We start from the raw sequence: 19,228 nt of genomic DNA, 5'->3' as shown, positions 1-19,228 counted from the left end.
CATGGCCCTAAGGATGGCAAAATATGTTCTGTTTTGATCAATGTTTACTGTTATACAATTGATTATAATTGTAGATTTTCAATTAAGAACTAATAATCATGAGGGGAAATCACAGTTTAGACAGAAACATTTGTATCAGATTCTAACATGCAAACATACCTTTTAGTTTCAGAACAAGCAAGATTGTTTGCTTTTCATTATTTGTTGTAATTATCGACCTTTAAAAATTGGGAATGCATGAAACAATGAAGAAATATTATATCTATTGGCAGAACATTGTCAAAGACAGTTAATCGATATTTGCCCTGTCCTATTACCACTTTTCCTCTAGTAATTATACATTTATATTAATATTATATTTATTTTATTTATGAATTCTAAATTTTTATGTAAATATTCAATACAATTTAAATTTTATACATTTTAAAAAACTAACAACTCTACTATTACAGTCTATTATTTGTTCACTTTTTATAATTTTTATGAACAACCCTTGGTAATACACTTTTAGAAGAAATAAAATAAATATGAATAATATAAATATTCAATATTTATTATTTTTATGAACAACCCTTGGTAATACACTTTTAGAAGAAATAAAATAAATGTGAATAATATAAATATTCAATATTTATTATTTTTATGAACAAACCTTGGTAATACACTTTTAGAAGAAATAAAATAAATATGAATAATATAAATATTCAATAAAATTAAAATGTAATACAATTTAAAGTACTAACAACTTTACTCGTACTGCCTGTTATTTGTTCACTTTTACTTTTTATTATTTTTATGAACAACCCTTGAAATCTAGGTGTACATGAAATAATAAATAAATATTATATTTATTGGCAGAACATTGTCAAAGACAGTTAATCAACATTTGCCCTGACCTATTACCATTTTCCCTATAGGAATTACATTTTAGAATTAATAAATAAAATAAATATAATATTAATATAAATAAATGTATAATGTAAATATTCAATAAAATTAAAATGGGACAAATTTGAAAAGAACTAACAACTCTACTATTACTGCCTGTTATGTCAACTTAAATTTTGTGGTAACTGTCCTCATTCAGGTTCCCAAGTTTTTGTATCTCGTCTCTCTCATTTGTTCTGGCATCTTTGGTCACTGCTGTGTTTTGTGTCTCCTACCAAGCCAGAAAACAGTTTAAAAGAAGTTGTAATTAATGATCATAATCAAAATGTTTTAGCCATGCGTTACCTATAAGGTGCTATTACCAATAAGGGAATGAACATTTTTGTGTTGGATTGCAATGCTCTCTGTGGCCTTCCCTGAATGCCTCATTCACATCAGCTGAGAGACTAGCAGCCTTGTACTCTTTCAGCTGCAGTGAGACGTGGTTAGTGAGGCTGATATATTCCTTATGGAGCCTCCATACTTCTTGCCACAGTAGATTCCTCTCAGTCTGCAAAGTGAACAGGCAGTGCTCTAGTTCAGCCAGCTCCTTCTGAGGTCCCTCTGCTCTACTCTCAGCATATTTTATGACCTGACAGTTGTGCTCCAGTCTCTGCCTAAGGGTCTGATTTTCCTGTTGTAGTTGAGTTAGGATCTTCCTCTCTTGGTTTACACCCTCTTGGATCCTTTCTGAACCTTGTAGCTTCCATGACTTGTTCTGTTAAGTGTTTTACCTGTACTTGAAGCTGAATAATTGTTTCTCTTAGTTGCTTCTTCTCCAGACAACTGTGTTCACATCACTTGGTGATTCTCTCTAGGTCTTCAGATTGAGTTTGTCTATTCTGTTTTAAGGCTTCCGTGATCCTTTGCCGCATTTGCTGGTTCTTAATAAGCAACTGTTTGTTCTTCAAGGCTGTTGTTGATGTTTTAAACTCCCTAAATCTCTTAAAGAACAACATGCAGGTTGAATTTATAACTGAATTAATACTTTATATTGTCTGCAGAGGTCTTTTAAAAACACATATGTAGAAATTACTAATGAAATCTCATTTGATGTAGAGATTTTGATGAAAATGTGCTAGGCTCTGGAATACACCTTTCCCGCTATAGCAACGCGTCATATGACGTAGGGCGAGGCAAATAAAAGAGCTCGCGGTCTGCTCTCTCATTGTTGGGTGTTGATGTAGTTAGAGCAGTAGTGAGAGACAGAAAGTTTTAGATCGAGTTTTAGAGAAGCCATAATGGTAAATTATTGTGTTTGTGCTGGTTGCACGATTCCATCCTGTCAGGACATCGTGTCCATAATTTTCCTTCTAGGAAAAACAAGGCTTTTCGGTCTTGGGTGCGTTTTGTGCAGGTGAAGAGAGCAGATCACTGCCGCGTCTGTTACCACACACTCGGTCGTTTGTGGCGCACATTTCACTCCGGAGAATTATCGACCTGGAGATTTGTTGGAGTCTCGGATGGGATTTCGGAGTAAGGACCACGTACGTGAGGCTGATTACTGATGCTGTTCCCTCGGTGCACTCGATGGAATCAAGTCCACAGTCAAAGTTTACACCGGATTTTGGCGCAGGCGGGACTGGAGGACTAAGTGCTAACGTTAGCAGACATTCTGTGCAACGAAAACGAGCACTTAGCAGAGTAAGTCTTTTAATTATTTTAACTCTTAATTTGTGTAATTTCGTAATAATAATAGTATAATATTTTTTATATAATATTACATATTTAATATTTATTTAGTATAATAATACAGAGAGAGGGAGAGAGACTGAGCTTTAGGACAGGTTGTCGTAACGTAATTGTCTGCCTTCTGAAATGAATTTAGTTTGCACAATGCTATAGCTATTGGCAGGAAGCTAGCCCAACTCTCCCGTTTCCCCCGCATTTCAGTTCAAACTGTTCTCCCGCCGCCCTCCCGTCTGATTTTGTATCCCCCTGATCTCCCCCTGGCTTCTATCTCGCCTAGGAGGCTCATAATTATAGGCCTGTGGGCCATCATAGGCATGTTCGTCCATACCGGAGAACTCGGTTTCTTCATTCGCATCCATTGTAACCTGAGCTTGAACTTGACCAGACTCCCTCGGCCATCGTCACTTCCAGTTAGTGCTTTATAGACGCGGAATTTATTTTATCACAATTTATCTCAAAATGTCGTTAATGGCGAAATTACTCCAGTTCAGAAAATCTAGTTGTTTTATCATCAACATACACTATGCTATATAGGGGTGTCCAACCTGCATGTTGCTCTTTAACAAATGCATGCAGCTCTGTTTTGCACTCCCTGCAATAATTATCCATGTTTTTCAGTTTATCCTTAACCTCTGTGTTTTCTTTCTCTAACTCTGTGCACCTTTCTAAGTCTCAGTGGATGCAAATTGAGGCTGACGGGTTGACTTAGCTGCTAGACTTTCCTCATGGCAGCCCGTTACACGTTTCACTACTATAATTATTTCAAGGTGCGGGATTGTTGTCTTGCTGTCCATGACATTAGCATGATCTCCTTCACTCGTTTGTGCATTGTTCTCCATGATGTTCTTTGTTTCTGATGGGAGTTTCTGATCTGTTACGTTAATCTGGTAAAATAAAAGCTACTGTTTAAGCTCTAGCGCCCAGCGTGTGAAGAAAGCAAGTCCCGCCTTTCAGGTAAAAGAGCCAATCACCTTTTAGATACAGACACAATCTTGTCAATGAACTCACCAACGCGCGCATAATCTATACAAACCGGGAAAATTGCGTGTTTTTGTGTAATATGAGGTAAATAATCACAATTTATGATTCCAATAGTATTCAGTTTTATTGCTGATTTGAAATATGTTCTTTGGTCGTAATCTTGACATGACTCAAAATAGCCTCCCGAGAGCGCTCAAACGATCGCCGCCAGTGAACTGATTTGGTAGAAAGACTTCGATTCATTTCAATACAAACGGGAAGTTCGATGACAAGATTCGAAAGAGAGCAGTGCGGAAAATGGTCTGTGCTTAACAAGGTGATAATAGCACAGGTCTGAATGGCAAAAAAGGAAAAGAACCATATATGTGGGCCGTTCATCTCATGTGAATGTATTAACATTCGATTGTTTAAGTCTAAAACTTTTTTTTTATATGGAAATAAGTCTCTGCGTGTGTACCCAGTCCTGCTTGACCAGCTCCGAGCGGGATTCGAACTGTTTGGCATGCAAGGTAGGCGCGCTAACGAGGAAGCTCAAGACCTCAGCCCCTAGCGTCATTCAGTTCTGCAGGTTACGATTTGTCAGTAGCCTAGGTGGCGACAAATTAAAAAAGTTTTTAACATTTTTTTTTTATAACCGAGTCACTGAACCACTCAACCGATTCGTTTAAATACACAGATTAATTCACGTACGAAACGACCTCGTTCCAAATGACACAATATACGCTGCTATTTATCAACATGTATTGTTTTTATAGGTATTAAACGTGTGTGTTTTGTTACCAAAGGTACTATGATTTACTTTTCAGTTGCATATTTGTAGATTTAATGGCTGAATTTGACATATTAAGGAATTAAGAGATGGTTGTAGGCTATGTATAATTATATCACTATGAGCCACTTTGAATCCCTTAGTTTGTCCTATAATGTGTAGGGAAATCAAACATAAAATACAAACTGGCACTCATGTAAAGTCACAAAACCACTTGTAAATCTTGTTAAACATTGTGTCTTGTTGGACATTTAGGTAAAAAACTAAATAAATAAAAATAAAAGTGCATATTAAATATCATCATTCTCCAAAATCAAAATCTTTATTCAGAAAATGTATTTCAATCAACACACCCTATTCCTACAAAGCAAGTGCAAAACACTGCATCCCACACATCACAAACAAAACTCAGACAAGACACTATCCATAAACTCCTGTGTCTTTCAATAACTGGTTGATATGATTAAGCATGATTTGTGCTGAAACCTGTGTCTGTGGTTAAAATAAGATGTTTGTTCACTCAAGAGTGGTCGAACCATTGTAGGTTCACTCATGTAATCGGAAGACCTAGCTATGAGAAGTTCAAAGGTCTGGACTCTCAGGAGGTTTCGCCCGAGCACGAGCATGAGTTTCACAATAGAGCTCATCGTCTATGAAGTAGTATCCTTTCTGTTTGAGGTTCTCCTCACAGTCTGTACACACAAAACAGTCTGGGTGACGATACTTGTCCTGAACCTTCACAACGGTCCCACTGAGAAAACAGACAGAGTAACAGTCAAATAGAGCCATTGAAAAAGAGGAAGTGGGATAGAAATATAAATCTGGATGTAAGGAATCAAGTTAAATACACAATATATCTCATAATGTTTTATTGGCTGATACAACAGTGCACTTTGATCTTAAAATGACACCTATCAACGTGGATACAGTATCTCTTTAAAGTTTTCAGTTACAAATACCATTGCTGGGTGTATTTGTCTCCCATATTAATTCATAAAAAAAATAACCCTTTCACAAAAATGGATTTTAATAACGTTAATAATGTAACAGTTTCATGTACGGTAATATATATTCATGGCTGATACATTTTCTCAGCTCAGATATCATTTTCAAGTGTTGCCAATTATGTTTTTTGTTTTTTCATCTCATGTGAGTGTGTATCACTTTAAACATATTGATCAAAATTACTATTCATATGTTCAGACTGAATAATTCTTAAAGAGTTTGTTCACCCAAAAAAGAAAATTCTCTCATCATTTACTCATTTACTATGCCATCCCAGATGTGTATGACTTTTTTCTTCTGCTGAACAAAAACAAAGATTTTTAGAAGAAAATCTCAGCCCTGTAGGCCCATACTTTGCAAGTGAATGATGATCAGGCCTTTGAAGCTCAAAAAAGCATATTGTTACGATCCCTGATTGTCTCCTCGTCTGCCTCCTCCTGCTAAACGTAACAGAACGATCAACCAAATATGGATCTAGCGGCGTTCCTCAAAGAGCTCACACAGGCGGACTTATCAGTTCGAATGACGAGGCCCTGAAGGTAGCGTACTGGTTCGGACTACCAAGACACCAATGGTGGGAGTTTCCAGAGACCAGAGACTACACCTGGCAGGAGTATGTGGGTCTCGTGGTGAAGGAACTCGCTGCCGGGGAACCACCTCTCTCGATCACGGCTCCTGCCTATGGGCTCCCCATGCATTTCTTGGCCAACGAGCCAGCGCTGCCAGCCTCATCCGCCCGGAGGAGGAGGAGAGGAAAGGCTTCCGCTCCCCAGCCACGGTCAGCGAGCCTGAGCCCACGCCAGCCACGGTCAGCAAGCCTGAGCCCATGCCAGCCACGGTCAGCGAGCCTGTGCCCACGCCTGCCACAGTCAGCGACCCAGCGTTGTCAGCCTCGTCCGCCCGGAGGAGGAGGAGAAGAGGAAAGGCTTCTGCTCTCCAGCCTCCGCCTTCCACGGCTTCGTCCCCAGAACCTCCCATGGCTCTGCCTTCTATGTTCAGCGAACCAGAGCTCACACATACCACGGCCAACAAATCAGTGCCTGCAGCCCCGACCGTCAGTGAGCCAGTGCCTGTAGCCTCGAACGTCAGTGAGCCAGCGCCTGTAGCCTCGAACATCAGTGAGCCTGCGCCTGTAGCCTCGACTGTCCCAGAGCCTGCGCCTGTAGCCTCGACCATCCCAGCGCCAATAGCCTCGACCATCCCAGAGTCAGCGCATCTCGAGCCTCCCAGGGCTCCGCCTCCCGAGCCTCCCAGTGCTCCGCCCCTCGAGCCTTCCACGGCTTCAATCCCAGAGCCATCCAGGGCTCCACCTCTCGAGCCTTCCTTGGCTCCGCCCCTCGAGCCTTCCACGACTTCAATTCCAGAGCCTTCCAGGGCTCCGCCACCAGAAACTTCCATGGCTCTGCCTACCACGGCTCTGCCCTCAGAGTTCCCCATGGCTGTGGTCCTGAGGCCGACTCCCAGACCTCCCGAACCTGTCCTGTGGCCAGCTCCAAGGCCTCCTGAGCCTGTCCTTGCCCTGTCGCCAACTCCCAGGCCTCCTGAGCCTGTCCTTGCTCTGTTGCCAGCTCCCAGGCCACCTGACCCAGTCCCCGTCTTGTGGCCTCCTTGGACTGCCTGCCTGCTCTCTGTGCCCCCGTGGACTGCCTGTCTGCCCCCGTGGACTGCCTGTCTGCCCCTTGTGCCCCCGTGGACTGCCTGTTGCCCCGTGTGCTCTCCTTGGTCTGCCTGCCCCCCCTCACTCCTTGGACGATTTTGTTTTGTTCTTTTGAGTATTTTTTGTTCTCTTTTAGGAGCGTCTGGAATCCGCTCCTCAGAGGGGGGTTATGTTACGATCCCTGGTTGTCTGCCCCGTGTTTCTTGTGTCACCGTCATAGACTACAATTCCTATGATTCCCGGCCCTCATCACTTTGTTATTGTTCTCACCTGCATGTCATTTTGTCGTTATCGTGTCTGTGTATTTAAACCCTGCTGTTCCTCCATTCCTCTGTCGATCGTTGCTTGTTTGTAGATGCCTGGATGCTTATGTTTTGCCCTGCTCACTCAGTTCATGTACCGCTTTGTATGTTTTCGTGTTTTTGGTTTTAGTTTTCCCATCGTGGATATTTCCTTTGTTCCTGTCTGTTTAGTTTTCACCTTGTTAAATAAAACCCGCGTTTAGATCCTCACTCCTCGTCTGCCTCCTCCTACTAACGTTACATATATAAAGTCAGCATAAACATAATCCATCAGACACCAGTGTTTTAATCAATGTCTTCTGAAGCGAACCAGTTGGTTTTCGGTGAGGATAGACCAAAATGTAATTCCTTTTTCACTGTACATCTTGTGAGCAGTCTACTTGGCAATCATGATTTAAAGCTCGATTACACTTCCTATGGAACCATCTAGAGCTCTGTGCATGCATCAAGCACTAGGAAGTGTAATCAAGCTTGAAATCATGATCGTGCCTAAAGACTGCAATGGCAAGATATACAGAGAAAAAGGTTTTATATTTTGGTTTGTTCTCACCCAAAAACCAACTGGATCGCTTCATAAGACATTGATTAAACCACTGGAGTCTGATGAATTATATCTATGTTGACTTTTTCTGCTTTTTGGAGCTTCAAATTTCTGGCCACCATTCACTTGCATTGCATGGACCTACAAAGCTGAAATATTATTCTACAAGTCTTTGTTTGTGTTCAGCAGAAAAAAGAAAGTCATACACATCTTAGATGTAAATGATGAGAGAAATGTTCATTTTTGGATGAACTATCCCTTTAAGTAGTATAAATTATTTAGTTAAATTTTAAAGCTGAAGTGTGTAATTTCTGCACCACCAGCACCACCGATATGAATTGCAAAAGTAAACATGGTTTTCAAACAGCCTACTGAACGTCTGCCTTAATAAAACAAACATATAGTACTGTTCCCAAGCTTACACCATTGGTTAAGTCAATGTTGCTGTGTCGGGCTGGACAGGTCGCTCAAAACAAACAGATAAATTTTTATAGTGCCACGAGGACATAGTGTTTTTCAGTTTTTGAGAAAATTTACCTACAAACCTACAACATATATTTGTCTCTGCACATTAAGACTGTCTCTGCACATTAAGACTGGATAGAAAGTATTGTAATAACGAAAAAGTTACACACTTCAGCTGTGTCAGAACCTGACAAAATAGCTCTAGCTCTAGTTTTATGACTTACATAATGCCGTTACCACATTTATCACACATTGGAAGCTTGTGCAAGTTCCCCGGAGGTGCAGAGGGCTTGGTCGTGGGGGCACGAACTTTCCTCATCACTAGTGGAAGTGAACCTGTCAATAAAAAGGATCTAAATCCCATTACAAATCATCTGTCAGTTAAAACCAACAATGACAAGGAAGGAAAAAAACTTGGAGTTGTAAATTAAAATGGTAAAATAAAATATAGATGCTGCCATATAATATTCAGTTAGGGCTGATTGTGTGTGAATGTGTATGTGAGCCTTTTGTTCTCAATGTTCTCAGTTCTCTTTTGTTCTTTTGTTTTTTAAAATCCCCATTAATCATAAGCAGTCTCAGAACAAGCCGTTCACAAATTCTGTACAAAGTGACGTCACTTTGTACAGGCCCTGACTGTTGATGGACACTGCAGACGGACATGTTTGTTTGTGTATGTTGTTTTGTTAGCGCATAGCGAACATTGTATCTGTGTGTGTGTGTGTGTGTGTGTGTGTGTGTGTTGCTCATTCATCGTTGTAAAACTGCTGATAAAACTACAACAAATAAATAAATTGATCAAATAATCATTCGGAAACTTCCTGGTTTATTCTCAAAGTTGTTACTTCTGACTGAGTCTCTCCCTCATCAGTGTCTAGTGATGTCATAACTCCACTGGATATGGGGCAGTGAACACCAGCTCATTTGCATTTAAAGACACACACAAAAACAGCTTGGTTTTTATTCCCACCCCAAAATGGGCATTAACTTCAATCCTTCTCTGTCATAGGTCATGAAGAGCTAACAAAACTTATCGAAACATCAAAAGCCACAACATGTTTGTTAGATCCTATACCAACTAAGCTCTTAAAAGAGGTATCTCCTGTAATCTCAGAACCTCTTAACATTATTAACTCCTCGCTATGCTTAGGACATGTCCCAATAAACTTTAAAATGGCAGTTATCAAACCACTTATTAAAAAGCCACAACTTGATCCTGGAGATCCTCTAACGAGAACCAAGACATATGATCATATTAGCCCCATTTTATCATCATTACATTGGCTAACTGTTATATTCCGTATTAATTTTTTAATTCTGTTTACTACGTACAAAGCTTTGAATGGGCTAGCTCCGCAGTACTTAAGTAACCTTCTACCATGCTATATTCCATCATGTTCATTATGATCGCAAAATTCTGGACTGTTAAAAATCCTAGAATATCAAAATCCACAAAAGGAGGTAGATCTTTTTGGTATAATAAATTATCTGTAAGGTTTTTTGAGCTGAAACTTCAGACACATTCTGGGGACATCAAAGATTTAAATTACATCTTGTGAAAAGGGGCATAATAGGTGCCCTTTAAAGGTTGTGAAAGGGATTGAGTATGTGTCATATTTATTGTACACTCTATAATATTGTGTATTGCTTGTCAGAGTATATTGTATATTGTGAAATCCCTTTGTGATATTGATGTCAGTGTGTCTGGTCCACATGGTTGTGAGGGTTACTTTTGAAATGTATTCCACTACAGATTACAGAATACATGCTTTAAATATAATTTGTAACATATTCCATTAGATTACTCAAGGTTAGCAATGTATTCTAAATACTTTGGATTACTACTTCAGCACTGGTAGAGTTTTTTCACTTGTTTTGACTATAAAAACTCTGCCAGTACAGTAAGACAAAATACACGTGTTAAAAACCTAAATATCTTATGCAGTGTTGTTTCTAAAACGAGATAAATCAAATTGATTAAGGACTTTTTGATATTTTTACACTAAAACAATACAACAATTATTATCAAAAATAGGATTTTTGCCCTAATATCAAAGGTCTTACTAGGAAAAAAGAAATTATTACATTTCTTTGATAAAAAAATATGATCGCACCTGGTAACATGTGCATGTAAAATGGCTAGAAATAGCATTTTAGCTTAGCGTAAAGCTGACAATTTACACAAGGTTTATTTCTATTTCTTCTGCTCCAAACTTACTTCAAACATACATCTCGGTCTGCTCGTATGAATGTAACACATCATAAGAAAGTGTTTCACCGCTGTTCAAATGCACTTTGGATCACATCATTTATATGGATAAATGTTTTCCATCTGAAAGGACTAAATATTAAATGAAACAAATGACAATAAAATGCAAAGTAATCTCTTCAGTAATCAAAATAGCTTTTGAATGTAACTGTATTCTAATTACCAATTATTTAAATTGTAACTGTTGGGGAATACAGTTACTTATATTTTGTATTTTAAATAAGTATTCCCGTGACTTGTATTTCTTTACTTCCCAACCCTGACCACTGGTCCACCCCTACTGTTCACAAAGCTGTGTGTGTGTGTGTGTGTGTTTCATACCATCACTGTTAATATAGCTCTGTAAGGCCTTAAAAGATCCTGACTGTCGTGGTTCATGGGGCTCTTCCTCATCCTGATTTCTCTGCAGCATCTGATAGACTTCGGACTCTTCTATACTGGTCAGGGTCCTTTGACTACACACACACACACAATTATGAGGACTTTCCATAAACATATTTAATTTTTATACTATACAAACTATAGATTCTATCCCCTAAACCTAACACAACCCCTAACCCTCACAGAAAACTTTTTTCTGTGAAGCATTTTTACATTTTCAATAAAACATTGTTTAATATATTTTTAAGCTATTTAAATTATGGGGACACTTCAAATGTCCTCATAAACCACATTTATAGCATAATACCCTGCAATTACCAGTTTGTAACAAAAAAATACGTCCTTGTAAACCACACACACACGTGTTTCCATGTTTTATGGGAACTTTTTATTATGAATGGCTAGTCCTTCTGTTTGTGAGACATTACCTTTATTAGACATTATGTGTTTTAGCATGCGAAAAAAAGGAATATCCATAAGTTGTTCCAGATCTGTGTGACTTTCTTTTTTTCTTTCTTCTTTTGTTTCCAAAAGGAGATTAGGCAGCATTTTAATATTAAGTTAATTCAGTTACCATTTAATTTCTTTTAGTATTTTTTTTACATACACTGAAAGTGATGGGTGTCTGACTCCAAACATCTTTTGTGTTCCATGGAAGAAAGAAAATCATATGGTTTTGAACAATATGCATGAAGAAATGATGACATAATTTACATTTTGGGGTGAATTATTCCTAGTAATTTTTATTTATTTTCTCTTTTCTTTATTTGCAAATGTGGTATTTACAAAAATAAAGAAAAGTAGTCAGATTAAATTACTTTCATGTTTATTTTCAAGTAACCCTCCCATCTTTCACTCATGTAGTCTACACATTGTTTTTCCACATTCTCTTTGTTATATTCCATGTTCATGTTCATGTAGGTAATGTGTTTCCTGTCAAGTTACTTTTGGTGCAATGTACACTCACTGAGCACTTTATTGGGAACATTATGGTCAGAATAATGTTGCCAGACGTGTCTTCTTCTGTTGTAGCACATCCGCTTCAAGTTTTGACATATTGTGCATTCTGAGATGGTATTTTGCACACTACAATTGTACAGAGTGGTTACCTGAGTTACTATAGCTTTTCTGGCAGCTCGAACCAGTCTTGCCATTCTCCATTGATCGCTCTCATCAACAAGGCATTTCTGGCTGCAGAACTGCCACTCACTGGATGTTTTTTGTTAATTTAAGTTAATTTTGTTAAGACTGTTGTGCGTGAAATTCCCAGGAGATCAGCAGTTACTGAAATACTCAAACCAGACTGTCTGAAACCAACAATCATGCCACTGTTGAAATCGCTGAGATCACATTATTTCCCTATTCTGATGGTTGGTGTGAACATTAACTAAAGCTCCTGTCCCATACATGCTTGATTTAACACGATTACACTGCTGCCACATGATTGGCTGATTGGATAACCACATGAATAAGTAGGACTAGGTGTACAGGTGTTCCTCAAAAGTTGCTTAGTGAGTGTATAGTCTGAAGTAGTTTGTCTTAGCTTTAGGCTTCTTTTTCTTGTCTAAGATACATTTAGGTATTTGAATAATCTGAGATTAATTGAAAAAAATACTGAATCAGTCATGTTAATTTAATCATATTGAACAGTTTATTGAATCGAATTGATTTGTACTGAATTTTCAAAAATAAAAACCAGTGAATTGTAAACTAAATCGATTTGCTGTTAACCCAAAGATTCAAACCCCTAGTCTAAATTGATTCCTAGTGTTTATTTTGTTCATAGTCAATGTTATTGTTTTACTGTTTACAGTGAGCCCAAGTGTTTACTGCATTGCATAAAACATGTACATGCATTTTAACCTTATTTGACTGCCCAGAAAATGCAGAAAAAGTAACATCAAATTAGTTTTCTCTGTCAAAAAAAGGTCTATTTTAATATTAGTCCCCTCCATAGGATCCACCTACATGCTATGTGAATTATGTTGCCTGCAGAGCTCAGTGCTGCTAACATTCTTATAAACATACCCATGCTCTGATCATTTCCAAGAGGGATTTGGATTGAAATGTTATGGGGGCAGTTCTGGTTCAGGCATGTGAGTGAAATTCCCTGAAGGGTTGTAACAATTACCTCTCTGGTTTGTTATGGATGAGGCCCTTGAGCTGTCCTTGTAAGGCATCCTGGATATTGCCTGAAGAGTAAAGGCCAATAGGGGAGTTGTAGGTTGGACTCACCACCTGTCGCATGTCATCAATGTTGGCTGCCGCTACAAAGGGGCCTGCTTTGCGATTATGGCCTGTTCCTATTGGTCTGTAGTCCTGTCAGGCACAATGATGGGAGTTTGGTTTTCTGCATCATAAATTATTATATCATTATGCACATAGACACACATATAACACATTAAAATATGAAAACACAAACATACTTGTTTCTCTGCCTCTAGGTTCATTTTAAATGGATTGGTTTTGCAGTCTTCAGTAACTTTGGGTGACCACAATTTGCTCTCTGATCTGCAAGATAATAACGTAATCACTTTCAAAATTAGAAGCTAACCACAAATGTTGTATTACAATTATCAATGGTATTATTGATCTTACATTTAGTTGTTTAGAAGATACTTTTATCCAAAGTTAGTTACAATGAGGAATACAACAACATAAACGATTCATCCTAATGAGGCGGTAAAATGAGAAGTGTTGCAGTGTTTTCATTTGAAGAGAACAAATCCTTTTAACTCACTCAAATTACTGATTTTCTTTTACTTTTACTTCGTTGCAGTGGGCAACATACCTGTCGCTACATTAATGTGATGGGTTGTTGTGGCAAATTCAGATGACTTTTTTTTTTTTTTTTTACGTGCATCTGTTGTACTGTATATTCCTATACATTATTTTGGAATATACGCTGAATATATTTCCACAGTAGTTTATGCGCATGTCTTAAGAAATACTGAATAAGAAAAGTTATCCACCTCAAGCAAGCGTATACATTTTTTATGCTCATTTTGGAAACTTGATTCCCTTCTTGAAGTTTTGGTGCAGCATTTTTTGTGCGACATCCCAAAATTTGCATAAACATATGTGGATGGAAACCAGATATGGAGAATTCACTAATTCATGTGTGTGACGTATACAGTGACCTCTGACCTCTCAACAGTGAGTGTGAGCTGATAGGTTGCATTCTTTATAAGATTCTGAGCCTTGCAGTGCATCATGTTTTCTGCAGCAACTCCATCTATTGCAAGGATGATATCTCCAGGAGAGAGGTTGGCTCTTGAAGCTTTACTTCCTGGGGATATCTGAAAACACAGCGTGGAAGCCAACATCAGCATAGACCAGCTGGAGCTAGCTGGAAATGTTTGCAAGAGCAAAGCACTGACAATGATTCCTATTGAACACCAGCAGGGCTACATCATCCTTAAAAACATTTATATACAGAAAGATATAAATTGTAAACATCACGGCTTTGCTGGTCCGCCAACTAGACCTTACTGAACCGGCACAAACCAATCTGGACCAACATTCGAAATTTCATGCTAGTATAAGAATGCTAACGGTCATAAGAATTAAAACTATATTAATGTTCTAATAAGAATGACTATATTTTCTTATCAAAGGTCAAGGGCTTATGGGTATTTCAAACAGCCGCAATTTTGTACTTGATAATATTGAGTTAAAAGTACACAAAGCCGTACTGTATATTTTTGAGTTATGATGTCAAAATGCGACATATTAAGTACTGTTTAATTAGGATGTCTAACTTGGACCACTTGGTTGTTTTTATTAATGACGACTTTATTCTTTAGACTGTAATGGTGAACATAAACTTTTTGTATTTAGATAACTATTATTTACAGTGAATGTCATGTATAATGGTATAAGAACCAAACAGAGATTGATGCATAAGTCATACATCATAAGGCAGTCAAGATATAGTGGGGTCTCCAAGAAAACGGGACTGGTTTTGCACTGAACTTAAGTACTGGTCTTAATATAAAATTACCCAGAAACGATCAAGACTAAACAGATCACAGAACATGTATAGTACATGTGCTATTGTCTCATATCCATTCATCCCGAATGTACTGTCAGTACTGACACTTCAAACCAGCTATGGAGTTATAAGGAGCGACGCATGCTTAGTAAACCTTTGGATGTACTGGTATTCTAACAAGAATGCAAATAGTTCTACAGCTGACTTCTGTTCTGGCATAAATCCAGACATGGATACTCAGCTTCATAAGCTTTTATCTTCCTAAATGGAACTAAGTCAACATACTGAAGTTTGGGAACCTAAAGACAACAAAGAAAATGCTACACAAACCAGTTGTTGTAGCACAATAAATATAGCAATTTTATTTAACTGCCATCATCATGGAAATTAACAAAAATTGTGGATTGCAATTTGCATCTGCTTTGCAAAGACACGTTTATGTTGCCAAGTGTAAATGGAATGTGCACATCCAATCAGATACAATCTGATCAATCGAGATGCATAAAGTGATGAAGTGCAAACAGATCCTCAATCAAAATGCATTTCAAACACGATGGGTTCCAAGTTTCAAGTATACATTTGAATTTTAAACTGAACAGACCTCCAGCGTAACTGAAACAAAGTTTCTTTGTCCTACAGCAAATCTTTGGCCAACAAATCCAGCTCTTACATTTTGAACACAGTCCAAATCTGCCGTCGATAACACAGGCATGGTTTCCAAGCATACTTTGATTAATAAAGTCCAGGTTACTGTGCTAGCTGTAAGTAAAAACAAATCTCAAGGCCTAGAGACAGAGGACAGGAGAGTGTTTGACCAAAAATGGCTTTGTGATGTTGAGATTAGGTAACACTGTCATGCTGAACTGCAGAGCGAGCAGAGAATGTTCCAAGTGTGAAATCTCATTATAGCCATGTAGAAATCTAAATCTAGTGCTGCACAGAGAATAAAAGTATTAAACCTCTGGGCAAGCAGATCAGCACAATAACTTCAATAACTAATATATATATATATATATATATATGTATGTGTGTGAATAAGTTGATCATTGGGTGAAGATTTAGTTGTCAATACATCAATTGTTTTGGTTTAAAGTTAAATCAGTCTGAATCAGTCTATCCTTTCATCTCTCTTACTTCTCCATTGCATTCTTTCTAACATTTGTTTAGATGTGGAATACACAAATCTACAGCAGGTGTTGATCCAAATGTTAGTTCCAGCATAAATGATTCATCAATAAAAATGTTAGCACACACACACACACACACAACAAACGCACCCACGCACACACTTACACGTTGGTGCGGCTATCCTTATGAGGACTCTCCATAGACATCATGATTTTTATACTGTATGAACTATAGATCCCCTAACCCTACCCCTAAACCTAACCCTGACAAAATACATTCTGTATTTTTACATTTTCTACAAAACATAGTTTAGTATTTTTTTTTTTTTAAAGCAATCTGAATTATGGGAACACTAGAAATGTCCTCAAACCACATTTATAGCATAATACCCTTGTAATTACCAGTTTGTAACAAAACTAAATATACTTGTAAAACACACACTCGCACGCACACACGCACGCACACACACACACACACACACACACACACACACACACACACACACACACACACACAAATAGTGCATCAAAATAGCCATTGTTCCTCCTCATAAAATATTCTCTTTGTACTTGGTACGAAGGGATTGCTGCAGTCTTCAATTCATACTAGAATTTTTGGTATTAAGTTGTCTCTGTCACATTTCACCCTGTTTGTATTCTATTATTCCTCTATCAGTATTCTCAAATTCTCATCATGCATTGTGAGTCATCCTTGTGTTTTGAAAGGAGCAAAAATGGACCGATTTCTTGATATATAACAAAAAGAGCATTCTTAAAAACTTAAAAAACATTTGTTAAAGCTCAGGGCATAATGCACTCACTTCCCAAAACAGATCAGTGATTCAGCAGCCATGACTGCAGTCATTGATGAAGTGTATTTTCTAATGTCTGTACGGGTGATGTAAGCTGCTTTTTCTGTAAATAAGTCAGATGCCCTTGTGCACCGGTGAGCGTTCTTTACCACACACACACACACACACACACACACTGCTAACAGGCAATCTCATAGACGAACTCAATTGCAACTATGAATGACAAAATGATAAATGTACAAACATTAAGCACTGCACAATGGCATCACCATACACACACTCGTGCACACACATTCACCTTGGCGATGGTCAGTGGTTGGCTAAAGTCCCTTCCTCCAATAAGCCGAAAGCCCCATGGAGCGGGTCCTTCCAATACAACATTGAATGGCATATCCCTAACAGGTGTGAGTGTGTGAGAGAGAGTCAAAACTCGTTTCTCTCCAGAGTGATAGATTATTTTGCTCTAGATCCTTTAAAGAGGAGGGAAGACCACTCCTCCAGAGTGAGGGTCATCTCTCTTTTTATACCTTTCTCTCTCACTTTTTCTCCCTCCTCATGCTCTTCCCTCTCTATTTCTGTTCATCCATCTAATCTCTCTCACATCCCTGTCTTCTAAGTCCTGGTTTCATTCTCTCTCTACAGTACATCCATTTATAATCTATCTCCACTAACAGATATGCAATCCAAACCACCACCACATCAATGTCACAATATCAGCACAATATAATAATTTTAGGTATGATACACCAAGTCATATTACACATTCGTTTTCAGAACTAATGGAACCAAAAATTAAAATTCTGTCATTATTTACTGCCATTCAAAACCTGTATGTTTTCATCATAAAGTTTAAACCTCACTAAAAAAGAAACATAAATGAGCTTTGCATGCAGAAGTCACGATTTGCTGTGTAAAATAACTTTTATTTCAGGTTTCCTACCAACACATATCGTATGCCTTGAGAAGACATGAAATATAATCCAGGAGTCACATGGAGTACTTTTTATTAATCTTTTATTGAGATCTGTGGAATTTGGAGGCCAGAGCAACACCTTGAATGCTTCATCATGTTCCTCAAATCATTCCAGAACAATTTGTTCAGTGTGGCAGGGCGCATTATCCTGTTGAAAGAGGCCACTGCCATCAGGGAATACCATTGCCATGAAGGGGTGTACCTGGTCTGCAATGATGTTTAGGTACTGTAAGTGGCACGTAGCAACTTGACAAACATAAATGGCCAGACCCAGGGTTTCCCAGAAGAACATTGCCCAGAGCATCACACTCCCTCCACCGGCTTGTCGTCTACCCACAGTTCATCCTGATGCCATCACTTCCCCAGGTAAATGGCACACACGTACATGGCATCCATGTGATGTAAAAGAAAACAGGACTCATTGGACCAGGGGATCTTCTTTCACTGCTCCAAATTCCAGTTCTGATGCTTGCGTGCCCATTGTAGATGCTTTCGACAGTGGACAGGGGTCATCATGGGCACTCTGACTGGTCTGCGGCTACGAAGCCCCATATGCAGCAGGGTACGATGCACTGTGTGTTGTGACACATTCCTCCCGTAACCATCATTACAATTTTCTGTAACATGTGTCACAGTGGATCTTCTGTCGTTTTGGACCAGATGGGATAGCCTTCGTTGCCCTCGCACATCGATGAGCCTTGGGGGCCCAACACCCTGTCACCAGTTTGTGATTTGTCTCCTCTCAAACTACTGTCTTAAGGTACTCACCACTGCTGATCATGAGCACCCCACAAGCCTTGCCGTTTCAGGGATGCTCTGACCCAGTCAACTGGCCATAACAATTTGGCCCTTGTCAAAGTCACTCAGGTCATTACTCCTGCATTCAACTACGAGAACTGATTGTTGTGCTTACCAGCTAATCTACCCAGACCTTGACATGCGGTCTTGTTAGGAGATGATTAACCTAATACAATTCACCTGTGAATGGTCATAATGTTTTGGCTCATCAGTGTATCAAGAAAAGTGTTCCATTTGCTTAAATTTAGCTTGTTTAACAAAACCAGAGTAAATTATTTTCATAGTTGTTGTTGTTGTTGTTGTTATTACATCTTATATGCAGGTCAAGGGACATTGCCCAAGTTCCTGGATGAGGTATGTCTGAAATGTATTCATAAAACTCACCTGTATACCTAAAGAAAGTACTGTTTTACAGTGCATTCTTCATCAATGAAGTACATACTCTGACAGTATGTGATTACGGACTCAGATGCTATCGACTGCCAGTCTTTTATTCACACAAAGACACAGTTACCATACAGCTTTAGAAGACTTG

The 19,228-nt window shown here is 38.6% G+C and overlaps 2 protein-coding genes across 2 annotated transcripts; both read right to left on the bottom strand.

Annotated features, from left to right (window-relative positions):
- Positions 1-1,057: 1,057 nt before the first annotated feature.
- si:dkey-256e7.8 (interaptin) lies at positions 1,058-3,458 on the bottom strand. The gene is given in 5 exon segments (XM_052126336.1): positions 1,058-1,159; positions 1,322-1,603; positions 1,605-1,869; positions 3,176-3,291; positions 3,294-3,458. Coding segments are annotated over 5 exon segments (930 nt in total).
- A 1,221-nt stretch (positions 3,459-4,679) lies between these two features.
- pdlim3a (PDZ and LIM domain 3a) lies at positions 4,680-17,400 on the bottom strand. The gene is made up of 7 exons (XM_052126301.1): positions 17,221-17,400; positions 14,137-14,288; positions 13,416-13,500; positions 13,121-13,308; positions 10,930-11,063; positions 8,564-8,675; positions 4,680-5,120 (listed from the first exon to the last, which is right to left on the bottom strand). Exons 1-7 carry the CDS (start codon positions 17,311-17,313, stop codon positions 4,952-4,954), a joined length of 933 nt encoding a protein of 310 aa, XP_051982261.1. The 5' UTR covers positions 17,314-17,400; the 3' UTR covers positions 4,680-4,951.
- Positions 17,401-19,228: the final 1,828 nt, after the last annotated feature.

The sequence above is a fragment of the Xyrauchen texanus genome, chromosome 5 (genome assembly GCF_025860055.1).
Source record: "Xyrauchen texanus isolate HMW12.3.18 chromosome 5, RBS_HiC_50CHRs, whole genome shotgun sequence".
NCBI lineage: Eukaryota > Metazoa > Chordata > Actinopteri > Cypriniformes > Catostomidae > Xyrauchen > Xyrauchen texanus.
Note: the sequence above shows the minus strand (reverse complement) of the source record. Positions and strands in the feature narration are given on the sequence as shown.